This window comes from Leuciscus leuciscus (assembly GCF_965113295.1).
Source record: "Leuciscus leuciscus genome assembly, chromosome: 7".
Classification (NCBI taxonomy): domain Eukaryota; kingdom Metazoa; phylum Chordata; class Actinopteri; order Cypriniformes; family Leuciscidae; genus Leuciscus; species Leuciscus leuciscus.
The window spans coordinates 34182837-34200346 of NC_138731.1; the positions used below are offsets into that span (position 1 = coordinate 34182837).

The 17510-nt window shown below is 37.5% G+C and overlaps 1 protein-coding gene across 2 annotated transcripts in view; it reads left to right on the top strand.

Moving 5' to 3' along the window:
• The first annotated feature begins 441 nt into the window (after window positions 1-441).
• The window catches only part of LOC309503253 (uncharacterized protein), a 106237-nt gene continuing 89168 nt past the window's right edge, over window positions 442-17510 (top strand). The window contains exon 1 of one of the 2 annotated variants that reach the window (XM_082175966.1): window positions 442-3046. In XM_082175966.1, the coding sequence (XP_082032092.1) occupies window positions 1035-1955 (921 nt within the window). In that variant the 5' untranslated portion in view covers window positions 442-1034 and the 3' untranslated portion in view covers window positions 1956-3046. Of the gene's footprint in view, window positions 5360-17510 lie in introns of both variants that reach the window. The other variant, XM_082175965.1, reaches the window with a different exon arrangement.

Below are 17510 nucleotides of genomic sequence, written 5' to 3' on the forward strand. Positions count from 1 at the left end.
CTTTTCATGCATTCTTTAATGTCTGTATTTGATATCTGAATGCAGTAACAGTGCTTGCTTATTTAGCCAGGCTTCCAGAAATGAAATAGGGACTTGTTTTGTGTTTGAGAAAGGTCTTCAACGTTTTTCAGCATAGGGGTCATTGAAGCCAATAGTTTAAGGGACCATTTCTTTGTTAAAGCCTTACTTTCCAGTTAGACTAAAGTGTTGTTCTCCTGGAGAGAAAGAACGCATTATCTTGATGTTGTTTATAGTTAGAGCCTGGCCAAATCCAACCTTGGAAAAGCTGTGTGTCAGTGTATGTGTTAGTGTTACTACTACTAAATACAGCTTACCCAACCCTGACGCATAACACGCTAGTAATTCGCTAGCCTGTTAACGCGCCACCCTTGCGCTCAGCTATTTTTATTTATTTATTTTCTCTCGCGCCTTTGAGTTCATAAAAGCTCAGGTGAATAAGAAACACTCAACAAACACGGTGAATAATGTCTTGTCCTGTCATTATCATGCGTTGCGTCTGAATGCGTTGTTGTTTTTGGAGCTCTATCGATTTGATTTATAATTCTTGATTTTTCTCTTTAAACCCGCTTACAACGAACATTTTCTACTCTTCCTCACTGAGAAGCACTACTGCTCAAACCTCATTGTTACAACGCGGACTGTTGAGCAGACGCGTCTCAAGCCTATTAGTGATCCAACGCTGCATACTCTTAAAGGTTACGTCCGTGGATCACGGCTGAACGAGTCTTCTCCACACTCACTTATAAACAAACACTTTTTTTTCGCCTATCGTGCGTCTACTCTACACCCCTACCACTAAAAAAACCTCATAGTTACAACGCGGACTGTTGAGCAGACGCGTCTCAAGCCTATTAGTGATCCAACGCTGCATACTCTTAAAGGTTACGTCCGTGGATCACGGCTGAACGCGTCTTCTCCACACTCATTTACAAACAAACTTATAATATAAATTAGTATTAATATTGATAGCATCACTGGTAGCTTCGTTGCTAACTCACTGTCCATCTGTTAAAATGGCGAATATATCAGATGTAAGTAGTCTACCGCTTGGTGCAGGTGAGGACACATTTGAGCTTCACGCACTGCAGTCTGAGCTGGAAGCTGTTGAGAAACAGATCCACAACCTTTTATTGAGACAGGCCGAGCTGAGAGACCGGTGTTTGGCTCTTGAAACATCACGCGCCGACGCACACAAATCAGTGTTTAACGTTACTAACCCGCTGACTCCGACCGCGTCTACTCCGTGCGTTCCTCAGCATCGGTCGCAATCAGCCATGGTCTCGTTCACTCCGGCTCCAACACGCCACCACGAAGCCTGGGTGGTTCCGCAGCGGAAGACGCGAGTCAGGTTTAGACCAAGACTTTCTCCGACCCTCCCGGTTTTCGAGTTATCGACACAAAACCGCTTCTCCCCTCTACGCGAAACAGAACGCGATGCTGTGATCATCGGCGATTCCATCGTTCGGCACGTACACGCTACGTTAGGTACAAGTAAGGTGCAAAGTCACTGCTTCCCTGGTGCTCGTGTTTCTGAAATCGCTGCTCGCGTTCCCGAGATCCTGAACGGTGACGAGCGCGTCGGAACTGTGGTCCTGCACGCGGGAGTGAACGACATCAGGCTGCGCCAGACGGAGATTCTGAAGAAAGACTTCAGGAATCTAATCGATACGGTACGCAGCACATCGCCTGAAACAACGATCATTGTGTCAGGACCGCTTCCCACGTACCGACTAGGGCATGAAAAATTCAGCAGATTATTTGCGCTAAATGAATGGTTAATGTCATGGTGCAATGAGCAGAAACTGCTCTTTGTAAATAATTGGAATCTGTTTTGGGAGCGTCCTAGGCTTTTCCGTGCTGATGGCTTACACCCAAGCAGATTCGGAGCGGATCTTCTGTCAGATAACATCTCCAAAATGTTAAATACCCTTTGACTAGTAACCAAAAGTCCAAATCATAGTCTCTGCTGCACCAATTCAACTGATATAAATACTAGTGTAGAACATTGCATAGAAACCGTGTCTATTCCTCGTTTAGTGAGATCAAATAATAAATCTAATGCAGGATCTAGGAAAAATCTAATTGTTATTAAAACAGAAAATGTTGCTATTAGTAAACAAAAACTATTTCTAAAGCTAGGTCTTCTAAACATTAGATCACTCACACCTAAGGCAGTTATTGTAAATGAAATAGTCACAGATAATAGCTTCGATGTACTTTGCCTTACTGAAACCTGGCTTAAACCAAATGATTATTTCGGTATTAATGAGTCTACTCCTCCTGGATACTGTTATAAGCATGAGCCCCGTCTGATTGGCCGTGGCGGAGGTGTTGCAACCATTTATAAAGATATTCTAAATGTTACTCAGAAAACGGGTTATAAGTTTATTTCATTTGAAGTACTTGTACTAAATGTTACGCTCTTAGATGTTAGAAAAACATCCCTATTATCTCTAGCCTTGGCTACCGTATATAGACCGCCAGGGCCTTACGCTGATTTCCTAAAAGAGTTTGCAGATTTTCTCTCAGACCTATTAGTCAATGTCGATAAAGCATTAATTGTTGGAGATTTTAACATACACGTAGATAATCCAAATGATGCGTTAGGAGCTGCGTTTACAGATTTATTAAATTCATTTGGGGTCAAGCAAAACGTCACCGGACCAACTCATCGTCTTAATCATACACTCGATTTAATTATATCACACGGAACCGATCCAACCGATATAGATATCATTCCACAAAGTGATGAAGTCACTGATCACTACATGGTAACTTGCATATTACGTACTGCTGTAATATGTCATGCGGCGTCGCGTTATCAACCAGGCAGAACAATCCTCCCATCCACCATAGATAATTTCTCAAATTGCTTATCTAATCTGTCTCAGCTGCTGCCTGAACCCAAACAAACAGATGAACTAGAAGAACTAACTAGCACTATGAGCACCATTCTCTCTAGAACATTGGATGTGGTTGCACCTATTAAATTAAAAAAGGTCAGAGAGAAAAATAAAGCACCATGGTATAACAATACTACGCATGTTTTAAAGAGAGAAACCCGTATTTTAGAGCGTAAATGGAAACAAACTAATTTAGAGGTCTTTAGAATCGCGTGGAAAGACAGTATGTCACGTTATAAAAAGGCCCTAAAAGCTGCCAGGGCTGAGCACCTCCGCAAACTAATAGAAAACAACCAAAACAATCCAAGGTTTCTATTTAACACCGTGGCTAGACTAACAAATAAACAGACGTCACCCGAACAAAATATCCCGTTACAGTTCAGTAGTAATGATTTCATGAACTACTTCACTGAGAAAATAGAAAGCATCAGAACCACAATTATAAACGTTCAATCTTCAATCGCGCCTTACAATTCAGCTTCAATTATCACCCCGAAAGAACAATTACAGTGCTTTACAACTATAGAACAAAAAGAGTTAAATAAACTTATCACTTCATCTAAAACAACAACATGTTTATTAGATCCTATACCAACTAAACTACTGAAAGAAGTGTTATCTGTAGTGGAAGAGCCTCTCCTCAATATTATTAACTCGTCTTTATCTTTAGGTCATGTTCCAAGAACATTTAAACTGGCAGTTATAAAACCTCTCATTAAGAAACCACAATTAGATCATAATAATCTAGCAAATTATAGACCCATTTCAAATCTTCCATTTATGTCTAAAATATTAGAAAAAGTGGTGTCCGCTCAACTGGGCCCTTTCTTGCAACAAAATGATATCTATGAAAAGTTTCAGTCTGGATTCAGACCGCATCATAGCACTGAAACTGCGCTCGTTAAAATCACAAATGATTTACTTTTAGCTTCTGACCAAGGCTGTATCTCAATACTAGTTTTACTTGATCTTAGTGCTGCGTTCGATACTATAGATCACACAATACTCTTAGATCGACTACAAAATTATACTGGTGTTCAAGGACAAGCACTAAGCTGGTTCAAATCATACCTATCTGACCGCTACCATTTTGTCTATTTAAATGGAGAAAAATCGATCATAACTCCAGTAAACTATGGAGTGCCGCAGGGATCTGTATTAGGCCCCCTGTTATTTTCAATATATATGATGCCACTTGGAAATATTATAAGGAAACATGGAATTAGTTTCCATTGTTATGCTGATGACACTCAAATATATATTTCATCACGGCCGGATGAAAACGCTACATTTTCCAAATTGACAGAGTGTGTTAAAGATATAAAAGATTGGATGACGCGTAATTTTCTTTTATTAAATCCAGACAAGACAGAGGTAATACTTATCGGTTCAAAAAACCGCCCACAAAACCTCGCACAATACAACTTTAACATCATAGGATGTCCTGTTACTTTATCCTCTACAGTAAAAGACCTGGGTGTTATACTCGATTGCAACCTGTCTTTTGAAAATCATATTTCTTATGTTACAAAAACAGCCTTTTTCCACCTTAGAAACATTGCTAAGCTACGTAATATGCTATCAGTTTCTGATGCAGAAAAGTTAGTTCATGCATTCATGACCTCGAGACTGGATTACTGTAATGCTTTATTAGCTGGTTGTCCTGCATCCTCAATAAACAAGCTACAGTTAGTCCAAAATGCCGCCGCTAGAGTTCTTACGAGATCAAGAAAATATGATCATATAACACCGATTTTATCATCACTGCATTGGTTACCTATAAAGTTCCGTATTAATTACAAGGTATTGCTACTGACTTATAAAGCCCTAAACGGCTTAGCTCCAGTCTATTTAACGGATCTTCTATCGCCCTATAATCCATCGCGCTCTTTGAGATCACTAAATTCAAGGCTTTTGGTCATACCTAGGATATCCAGAACCACCAAAGGAGGGAGAGCATTTTCACATTTGGCTCCAAAACTCTGGAATAGTCTTCCTGATACTGTTCGTTGCTCAGACTCGCTCTCCCAGTTTAAAACTAGATTAAAGTCGCATCTCTTCAGCCAGGCATTCATATAATCCTACAGTTCAAACTACAATCCGGCCTCTATCCAATGCCAGAGGAGAACTGGCCCCCGACTGAGCCTGGGTTCTCCCAAGGTTTTTTTTTTCTCCATTAAGGCACCTGATGGAGTTTTAGGACACCATTAGGTCACTTGATGGAGTTTTTCGGTTCCTTGCCACTGTTGCCTTTGGCTTGCTCAGTTGGGGATATTTTGGGGATATTTAATTTAATTTTATCAATCAATAAATTCCTCTTGAAACAAACTTTGTTGTATTATTTTAATTTAATACTGTGAAGCTGCTTTGATGCAATCTGTATTGTGAAAAGCGCTATACAAATAAACTTGACTTGACTTGACTTAGTCTTCTTGGTTACAGGTTAAGGAACCTGTGGCATTATTGGAGATGGACTGAGTTGTTGTTTGGGACATGCTGGCGCCCAGCAACCCAAATCTGCGACCTGGAAGGTCACGACGTGCCTAACTTCAGGGTCTGAGTGTCAGCTGCCTAATCAATGGAGATATGCTTCCGTTTATCTGTATATGTGTGGAAAATTACTATGTTTATCTATTTCTTAGCCAATCAGAAACTGCAACCTAGCTTAGACCTTATTGGTGTAGGGTACCGTATAACTGCTGTGATCTTTGTAACTGTAAGCGAGGCGGCCTACGAACACCTGTGTGAGTCTTGAAACTGACTTCTGCTGATGAAACAGCAAACTATCTTCAGTAAAACTTTTCTTCAATGTATTATAATTCTGACTCAGGGTCTTCTTTCAAACATCTGACCCTTGGGTCCTAAACTGTTACCCCTAACAATCTACTGGCCAACCGTTTGTCAAGGGCTGTTGCAAGCGAAGTTTAATGAGAATAATATAAATAGCAGACAGACAGGCAACCCTTAAAAAAATAAGTTTATTCAAGTGTTCTATTAGTATACTTCTTTTAAACTAAAAATAAGAAATACTTTGTCTACATTTTATATACTTCTCAGAAATATACATTGTGTACTTCTCAGAAAGATAAAAATTACACTTAAGTGTACTTGACTTATACTGAGAGAAAAGTCCAAGTATATTTGGCCTTTACTTGTACTCAATCTTTTGATCGAGATATAATTAAGTATTCAAAGTATACTTGGCTTGTAGTTGTGTTAACTCTTTTGATCGAGTAGCCTATTCTTTTTTTACATAGTTTTTCATATGTCTTATGAAACTATCAATCAATCAATCAAACTTTATTTCTATAGCACTTTACAGCAGCCACCAGGTGTCCAAAGTGCTTCACATCAAGTACAAATAAACAAACACCACATTTAACAACAAAGAAACAGAAATAAGAAGAAAACATGAAACATGAAGCATAAAAACAGTAAGCTATATATGGTTACTTAAAATCATCAGAAGAAAGAGTAGAATTGTCACACCACTACTGTGTATTAAAAGCCATTTTAAACAAATAAGTTTTAAGTTTTGTTTTAAAAAGTACGAGATCTGTTACAGTACGAATGTCCGGGGGGAGCTTATTCCAGAGTTTAGGGCCAGCAACAGCGAAGGCCCTATCGCCCCACTGTTTATACCTCGATTTCGGGACCTGTAAAGTCCGTTGATCAGAAGACCGCAACCGCCGATTTTGTCCACCAAGAGTTAAGAGCTCAGACAGGTAGTCAGGAGCAAGCCCATTTACAGCTTTAAAAACTAACATTGTTTGAAAATATTGATTAGAATATATTATTATTATTATTATTATATTGATTAGAAAAATATCTGTTTTATATCAATATTCTAATCAATATTTTCAAACAATGTAAGTTTCATAAGACTGTATAAAACTATGTAAAAAAAAAGAAAAAAAAAAGTATATTTAATAAGCTACTACATCAAAAAACAGATATGTTTCTAATTCTGCGTATCTGAATTTTTGTGTAGGCTAGTCCAATGGTAGTGTACATAGGAATTTACTTTAATTCTACTTTACTCTTTCCATCCCCACCACTGACTGCATTTTCCAGCTATCCGTGTTTTCACTGGAACGCTATGACACATCTTCTAGTACAGAATCTCCGGATGAAAACACAGGAGAAGAAGCTGAAACAAGTGATAGAAAATTGCTCACGCAAATGTAAAATAACGTCATCATCAAACATTAAACAGCATATAAATCAAATCTGCTTAACGTTACCAAATGAAATGTCGAACTCATGAAGAGAAAACAACTGTGAAGCTTTGGGGGTGTTGGACTCGATCTACTCCATCTGTGTTTTGATCATCGTTCTGAATCTGATCAAGGCGTAGTCTTTGACAAAAAATTAGATTTTCTCAACTTTTTTGTTTAAAATGTTGCCTTTCTTTATGAAACTTACCGACATTCAAGTGTTGAAAAAAGGATGCATGAAGCTAATAAAATGTTTTTAAAATGAGGTAAAGTACATTTAAAGGTATTTTTTCAAGTATAAAAAATAATATCTACATTTGAACATAGTAGTATAATGCAAGTGCAAAAATAATATATAAATAGTAAACTAGAAGTATAATGTTATATGTTCACTTAAAGAAAACTTACAAGTATACTTGCAGTATAAACTACCAAACTAGTACTTCAGTGTATACTTTCATAAACTAAAATATGTACTACTTTTAGTACAGATGCATTACAAATGAGGAACCTAGTTGTGTACTTAAAGTTTACTACTGTTACACGTATAGTACACTTAAATGTATATTCTGATATACTAAAAGTGGGCCAATTTAGTCCCAAGCAGTATTGACATAGTACACTTACAAGTTTACTACAAGTACACATTGATATTAGTATACTTACTACATAAAGTATACTTAAAAATATACTTGTCTTTTTCATAAGGGAAGGCAACACACACTAAATGCAACGATGACCAGACAAACACTAAGTGAACAAGAGGAACTTAAATACACATGATTAACTAAAAGACGAACAGCTGTGATGATAGAGTTTGTGTCCATGAGTGGTGGGAAAATCAAACAAAGGAACACATGTGACTAGAGAACTAAAAGTCCATGAAAACTAAACAAACTGTCACCATTAAAGCTAACTATCTAAACACTGGCCTTTTGATTGGCATGTAAGGAAACTGTGATTGGTCACATTACATGTCAATCTCTTTCTGATTAAGTCTGTGGTTCTTGGCCAGAATAAGATGCAAATATAGGGACTGGAAAGTCAAAAGTCTGCAACCCATATTTACAGAAAGAGAGAAAACTTTGGCATTTGGAATACCATTATAATCCACAAGCCAATCAGACTGTCAAGACCGTAGGTGTGTGCAGTGTAGGTGAGTTTAATCTGATTCAAGTTCGCTTTGACATTCACAAAGAATAAGATTCCTGTAAAGTACCTTGAGGACTGTAAAATTTGAAAACAAAAAGACGAAATGAATTTCGTTCAAGGCCATGCTTTTCTCTCCCACATTGTCAGTCACTAGGTGCTAAGAATACATACATTATTCATGACACTGCGGTATCCTTACACATGTTGTAGGGACAAATGAGTGTTAAAAAATAGCCTTAAGGCCAGTTAGAGAGTTTCCGTGCTTATGGAGAACAGCCCTCTGTTCAGAGCAGCCGTCCATCACGCTCCTGACGGACAGCGTTGGTTATTGATTTTACGAGAAATGCTCGACTGGGATTCTAGGACTGGCATGGGGGAGATCGAAAAGGGTCCTACTGCTCCACACCTACATGCAGCATCATGCTTCACTTTCCTGTCAGGTTGAGATATACTTGAGTGCGGTGGAGGATGCCAGAATAGAGCCAAAGGTTTTTCCACATAATTTCATGTGGTTTGAAAGCTTATTTTGAGTCGGAGCATGCCAGTGCACGTCAAATCATTCTTGATAGGATATACATGTTACAGCAGGCTGTGTGAAATTACCTGATGAAGTCACGTGCATTCAATACATCTAACCCCACGTATATTCCCTGGCATGTTATTGCCAGGGTCACTCAGTGTATGACATCAGAGTCTCTGTGTTTCTCCTCTAGCACTTATTCTCTTCCTTCCTATTTTATAGATTAATGTGTTAAATGTACTTCCTATTCCCCAGGGCCTCATCTCCAGGATTCACTCTTTAAAAACGAAGTGTTTAATCATTCTATTGTCCTGATTATGGCCTTAATGCAACCATTCGCACCCATTGAGCAGGGCAAAGCATCCCAGGAGAGCATAACTGTAGAACCAATTGTGGGCAGCGTTTGGTTTTTGCCGGCATGATCTCACGATAATCTGAGCCAATTTTAATGAAAATTAGATGGATGGTCTGACTCTGGGAGGAGTTTCAAAAAGTACGTTTTCAAGAAAATGTAAAATGGTAGATATTTTGACCCACTATGGCATGGTATCATTGTTCTCGGTGTGATTCAAGGAATTTATAAATACCATTTTCAGTCAAAGGCAAAACTAACTAAAAGCTATTAGCATTTCTTAAAATTTCATTATAATTATTCAGGGCACGGTGTCGATGACACATACTGAGTTTCGTAATGATTCACTAATGTGATCATAAAATACAGCATTTTATGACAATTCAAAATGGCTGACATGGGAAATTGGATATAATTCGGCTCAGTATGCTGCAGCTGCACTGAATCAAAATAGACCAGTTAAACTTTGACAGCCAATCATAATGCACCTGACTTTAAACAGGTCAATCATTTGAAGCAGAAGTCAATCAAACTGTAGCGTATGCTTAGAAAAAAAAAAGGTTTATCATGCGTTGGTGTGGACATTAATATTGTTATAGTTGTCTTAACAGTTATCATTCATGGTATGAACGGGCCTTAACCTGTTATTGGCACACTCTTATTTGCACACATTTATTGCCTTTTTCCCCATCACATATTTTAGTAATCATCATAATTTAGGTGTCATTCAAAAGCTTAAACCCTCAAAATTCATCCTGTGGAAACTGTTGAAATTGGTCATCCTTTTAGCGGGCTCCTCCAGTGGCTAGCAAATTTTTATAATCAAATCTTGACACCGCTCTATTGTTGGAAAGGTCTGAGACTCAAGGTTTCATATTTGTCACAGTTTTGTTATAGAAGTGATATTGTGTTAAACAATCACCTAAACAAGGAACCTCAATGTTTGTAAAGACTTCAAATTTGGAATACGGGTCAGATAAATGGTTTAGATTTTCTAGCAATTTTAAGTCCAATTCAATTTGTTTGCATATATTTAATAGTATAAAATACAAATGGTTAGTGCAGTGTATTTGCTTTACAGTAAACTAGAACTTCTAACACTTTTTTGACTTTCACTTCAGCAATAATCTACTGAGTGTCTTCTTTAAAAAGGGTCTGCGTTCCAAAGCATTTGATTCAGTTCAGTAAAGATAATTCAAAAATATAAGTGATTCATCCTTAGGAGACAATAAAGAAAAATGCAGAAAATTATAAAAGTGAGAAACAGTATTCAAAGAATAGCTATAATAATGTAAGATTTTTTTAAAAAAGAGTTGTGTTTTAAGAATGCATTAACCTTTATGAGTCACAGGAAAAGTTTAAACTAACTTTATTTCTTGCACATTTCCTTTCATTTCAGTGCATTTTCAGCCATTTTACAAGCAATCCAACACACGTTTCACAAGCAATCCAACAACTGATAAGCACATCACTTAAATGCCCACACTCCACTTTTTTTGTCTCTGTCTTTTTAATGGAGTTGTGTCTGAACTCATCAAAGTCAAGTGCAATAGCAACGCAATCCCCACTCTAGGGTGCGAAACAGCATGGAATGTCAATACCATTTGTGTCATTAAAACAAAGAGGAGGATATTCTTAAACCTGTATCAGTATGTGGGCAGAAATTTAAAACCACAGTGCTGATAACAGGCTGCTTACATGGCTTAGGAGAGGAGCAGGTACCTGAGGGAAGATTAGAGGGCAGAAGGACAAGGTTTGGACCACCTTCTGAAAGCCATACTAAGCCATCTGAGGAGATGCCTTCATCTTTATGTAAACACACACTGGGAGTTGGGATTAAGAATGGTTTAAACTGAGGCACGCTACTTTAATACCAAGGTTAAATGAGAATCTGGAGTTACCCAATGTATTGCTATACAAACAGTTCTGGCTTGAATAATGAAGGCAGTGAGTGTCTCTTCAATGGCTTGGGTCAAGCACTTACTGCCTGTCCTTGACCTTTGTAGTGCAGCTGTGTTAGCCAGCCTGATGCCATTAATATTCACATTAGCTGTATTTAATGTTTAGATGTACGTTTTGTTTACAGTGTTGATTGACAGGATCTAAAATGTAAGATTTTTTTAATGAATTCTACCTTTTGGGGTCAGTAAGATAAAAAAATAAAAAAAAGTCATTAAATAACAAAATAACGTTATTCAGACAGTACACATTACTGATTAAAAAACAAACAAACAAAAATTTTCACAACTATTTTAAGCACCACAAATGATTGAAAATTGATACTAAAAAGAAATGTTTCATGAGCACCAAATCAGCATATTATGATTTCTGAAGGATTATGTGACATTAAAGACTGAAGTAGGCCTAATGACTTCTGAATATTTACCTTCATCACAAAAAATAAATTATAATTAAAATATATTAACATTGAAAACGTTATATATATATATATTACTAATAATATTTCACAATATTACTGTTTTATTACAGACCCCAAACTTTTGAACGGAAGTGTATGCACAACTTTAGAAACATAAAAATGTTTGGCTGTGTTTCACGAAACCTCTACGTCATTCTTAAGTTATACCTTAAGCTGTAGGCTACCTTATCGTTAATACGTGTTTCCCGAAAAGTTCTTAGTTAACTATATCTTCTGTAAGTCATACATTCGGAAGGTTGGTCTGGACCACTCTTAGCTTTACCTTATCACTGTTAAATGGTGGCCACCACTGCAAAACACTTCTTTACATCTCAGTCTTTACGAATATAATTCTGAAGTTAATACACCCATGTTCAATTAGGCTAATTCAAGTGTTTTCATGCACAGAATAAAATTGTAATTACACTGATTGTTGTTATCTTTTTATTTATATTAAAGGGGAAATGAAGCAGTCAATCAAGTTTACATGATTTACAAAATGGATTTCCACTATAATCAACAATTATATAAGAAACATGATAAATGTAAACATATAAAAGAAAAAAGAAAAAAACGTTATATCTTTCGCGGCCAGGGCGCCGCCATTGTGCAGTATTCTAACATGTGACGTCACGGGGTTGGTTGGCTTTAAAGGCTCTGGGCTGAGTTCAGTAAAACGCAGTGAAAGACATAAAACTACGCATAAAAAGCGTTCATCTGCTATCATATTATCATGTCAAACCTCTCATACATGTTTGCATCACACTGGCTCGTTAACAAGATGCATGTGCTGGTCGAACCAGCGAACAACTAACGTTAGGTACAGTCATTGTTAGCTAACAGCTGTAAGCATGAACTAGCTAAATAACGCTAACTTAGTACCAGACAAAAAGACGACGTCTAACGTTATGTTAACAAACTGCACACTGTAGATGTTTGTGAAATAATTTTTTATTCAATATAATGTTTTACATTTTACAGACGTTACAAACTATTTACAGGCTATTTGCTAACGTTATAGCTTGTGTGTGTGTGTGTGTGTGTGTGTGTGTGTGTGTGTGTGTGTGTGTGTGTGTGTGTGTGTGTGTGTGTGTGTGTGTGTGTGTGTGGACTACTCTTCAATCCTACTCTTCAATAAAAAAAGCCGTCTTCCTGCTTCATTCTGTAACATACAGATCTGTATTATGCTATTGTTTTTGATTCTGTAAGATACAGATCTGTATTGTGCTATTGTTTTTGATAGTGTTATACATTTCTTACAGATAATCACGGTGATCATTGCGTTTGTCTTACCGAATGTGGTATCTTCCTGTCAGCAATTACAGTTTTTCTATAAGCTTTTTTTTTATTAATGCCGACAGTAAAATGTTGCCAGATATTGCTACGAAAAACAAGCAACAATTTTTTTTTTTTATAATAATCCGAAATAAGTTCAAAGCTTGTGTTTTGGAAATAAGATTAATATATCACGAACCCTAACATGCAACTTTCCACTTTAATAACTTCCTAAAGTGTGACATTAAATCAGAAAAACAAGTCCAGAAGACTACTGTCACCTTTCCATTAGGTGGATCTGGCAACACTGGATCGCACCCGCGCCCTCACAATGCGCTCTCAAGCCCCGTTCACTGCGCTAGATTCTCGCAGCAAAATGAATTGCAAACACTCATATGAGGTGGTTTAAACGGCTAATTAATCATTCAGAGAGCTTGAAATTTTATTTTTGAATGTAAAAAAATGACCGAGGTCCAGACCTCGGTGACCTCATAGCTGGCTACGGCCATGTATCACCGGCTGTTCGACATAGCGACGTACCACTGCTCGGTTCCCACGCCGTATCGACTCAAATGCATAAGTAATGGGACACACAGGCTCAACAGGTCTCTCAAGTTCGTCTTCCTCCATTTCAAATCAATTGCGTATTCAGTCCGGTCCAGTAACGCTTCACTCTCTTCACTCACCAGCGGAACCAACCAACCCCGTTACGTAGGCTGTGACGTCACTCCAAAATGGCGACTCGCTAGCTAGAAATTACTAAAATATTTTTGTCATATCTGTGGTTTTTAACAACTTTTTAAAAGAAAATTTTTGGCAAGGTGATTTTTCTAATATATGTAGCTACTACCAGTGCCAAAACATGGACGTTTAATTTCCCCTTTAAAGGAACATGCCGACTTTTTGGGACTTTAGTTTATTCACCGTATCCCCCATATAGACTAGGCAGAATTTCTGAAAATGTGCTTATTTAAAGTGCTGGAGGCATTTTGTGATTATTTATATTGTACAACATTTCTAGGGGTATTAAGGGGTGCTGAATCCAAATCTGCTGTATATGAAGCTCAAAAATGTCCCAAAATGCCTAAAAATTGAGAAATTCAAAATGGCCGCCACCACCAGGCTTAAATCTATTTTTCAGTATATCTTTTTGACTAAACAAGGTTCAAACATTAAATAAATGTGCTTTTGTAAGTTTTCCTACATGGGCAATTCAATGCCATATTCAGATTTGAGATGTAATGTGAAGAAACTGCTTAGATATTGCAAAAAAAATTAGGTTTTTTTTAACTATGAACTATTATTAACCTATTAATAATTAAGTTATTATTATTAATATTATCAGGCTACTTTTACTTAGTTTGTATTTTGTTTTGAGGTCAAATGTGTCAAATGTACTGTAATGCACTCCCCCACCTTTGCCCTCCCCAATATCACCCCACCCCTCCCCAAGCTTAGCCTTTCTCACACTTCTCAGAACGGCTGATCGGAAACATAAGACAGCTAACAGGTAAAGTCATGTCCAGTGTATATTTTCATAATGTGTCATGTTTTCATAAACATCCCAAGGGGATCAATAACGTTTCTATCTATCTATCTATCTATCTATGTAGTTTAAATAATTGCAGTATATATTTGAGCATTTTTGATCACTAAAAGAAGCCTATTAGTGCGATTAGCTAGATGACATCAAAGTCAGTAAACTTAACACACTTGCTTTTACACTGACTGATTGGAGGAAAAACTTTACATTTATTTCATTTAAAGGTGCTCTAAGTGATGTTTGGGTGACGTCACTTCTTGTTGACGCTTAAAGTATTGTCAAACAAAACGGAGGCTAGCTAGACCCTCCCTCCTCCTCATCCACACACTGGTTATTGGCTGGAACAGTTTGTTGTGTTTCGTGGTGCGGGTTTTCCCAGTTTGTTTTTGTTGCTGTTTGTGGAGCCTGTGGTGTCTGCAGAGACCACGTTTTTTTACAGTGTGTTCAGGGGACAGGTAGCTACGGATAGTGAGGAGATGTTTGCTGTATGTGACAAAAAATGTTTTGGCCTAAAAAATGCGTGACATCGCTTAGAGCACCTTTAATTTATTTAAATGTAAATCTCGTTGGGTATTGTTCTACTTGAACCATTCAATCCCTTTTAGTAATCCTTCATGATTTTATTTATTTTTTCTATTGAAAGGCTTCCCACGGCCCACATACAATACCTCCGTGGCCCAAGTTACCAATAGATACCAAACAAAGTTCATCTGCATCCACCCCAACTCTGCAAAATGTTACTCTACGGAGCAAAATACCTCCAATAGATTGGAAGCAGTGTATCTTTTACCAACAAGATCAGAAAGAAAAACTACATCTCATACAAGAAATGAAATTTCTCCACAAACGGCAACAAAAACAAACTGGGCTCACCCGCACCATGAAAAATAACAAACTGTTCCAGCCAATAACCGACAAGAAGGATTTGGGGTGGGGTTTGGGGAGTTAGTGTGCGGATGAGGAGGAGGGAGGGTCTAGCTAGTCTCCGTTTTGTTTGACAATACGCTGATTTCACGCAGCCGTTATTTTGAAATCGAAAGCGAGGCTCCGGTGGGAAGAAAACCGGAAGTGTCGCCTTTAATCACAGGAGAGTCGTGAATGCGATGGCGTATTGTTGTGTTTAATGATGTTGTGTCAATTCTAAAAATGTACATACATTTCTTGCATACTTTAGACTATATACAGTGAAATTCATTTATAAATAAAATATTTTTTTTATATATAATTCAGAATGTAAAAAAAGAAGCAGGAATGAACTATATATATATCCTATATTGAATAGTAACATCCAATAGTGTAAATCGTGGCAGCAGCTTCAGGTTGGTAATCCAAGGCATTGTTGTTTATCTTTACTTCCGGGGTTCCTCCCACCGGAGCCTCACTTTCGATTTCAAAATGGCGGCTGCGTGAAATCGGCGTATAGTTCTTATTCGATCTACGTCATCAATGTTCGCGGCGCCCATGTTGTTGACATAGAAACCACGGCAACTGTCAATCTGTCAATTGACAAGCGAGGCAGCGTCGGTATTATCCATGGCATTATCGCTGTATTTTTTTTTTTTAATCAGCGCGATGGTGTGTTATGTAATACACGGCTGTTCTAACAACAGCAATAAGAACCCCGGAGTTCGTTTTTATGCGATACCGACTGTCAGAAAACGTGAAGGGAAGGAAACAGAGGAGTTGAGCCAGCGCAGGAGAGACTTGTGGCTAGCTAGGATAAATATAGGCTAAACTTTCAGCTAATTCCCCACAGCAAAGTCTGTTCCCATCATTTTACCACATGATTGGGGGGATGTAAAAAAAATATTGCATGACAATAAGTGTATTGTGATTGTCAAAACATTTTAGTAACTAAACTGACTTTTTTTAGGTTTAGTGACAACATGTTGCAATGTTTACATGGTACAATTTCTGGTAAGCTAACGTTACGCTTTTTTTATTATTTCAATTCAATTCAATTATTGTGATTTGATTTAATATTGACTCATTTGGATAAATATTAGGTAGGCTACACAAGATAGGCGTTAATTTTTCTCAAGAAAAAAACAACTCACCTAATGCTGTAAACATACAGAGAGATATAATGCGTTTTTTTTTTATTATAATAACAACTTTATTTAATGATATAAGTACAAATATAATAAATATGTAATATAGTACACATACTTAGCTAAAGACTCTCTATAGCTCTTTTTTTCTAGCCAACTAACGTGCTATAGCCTATATTATGGTCATCAAATGGCTTTACTGAGGTAAATGTTATGTGACATAATTGTTCTCCAGCTGTTTTATTGACCCCTTTGTTTGATTGATTGGTCGATATTATGTATGAGGAATATACATTTCGGTAAGTTGTACTGTATCTTTCAACATTGTTCATTCGTGTTTATTTACTAGCTAGAGATGATCGGGTCACGTGCCGCTAGGGATCTGTCGCGTCACATTTACAAGCGCCAAAACTGTGTTTATTGTTTGAATTTCGTAATAAAAGTGACAGAATCTGAGAGCTGAGATTTTTTTATTATCATAAGTAACCTGCCCTGTCTAGTCAGTCGGTCTCCGTGTCCTCTTTGCTTCGCGATTTTTCTGTGCGTGAGAAAATGTATGTGGGGAGTGAGAGCGTGTGAAAAGTGTCAATTGCGTGTGTCTCACGGTGAATGCGTGAGAGTTGGCAGCATAAGTTACGGCTGGCAATAAGGACGGATCTTTCTTTACTTAAGACTATTGGGTCTATTTGATATGGGTCCACACCAATCAAGCTTATCTTCTCTTGATACCGAAGAGATGAAACCATTAGGCTACTGCTCCCCTCAACTCAAATCTGCGTGCGGCTAGGGGCAGGACAGATGTCATGTCAACAATATGGCCGCGGTTAGCTACTTCCGGTGTTTGCGAATAAGGCCTATACTTTAAGCGTCAACAAGAAGTGACGTCACCCAAACATCACTTAGAGCACCTTTAAATGAAATAAATGTAAAGTTTTTCCTCCAATCAGTCAGTGTAAAAGCAAGTGTGTTAAGTTTACTGACTTTGTTGTCATCTAGCTAATCGCACTAATAGGCTTCTTTTAGTGATCAAAAATGCTAAAATATATACTGCAATTAT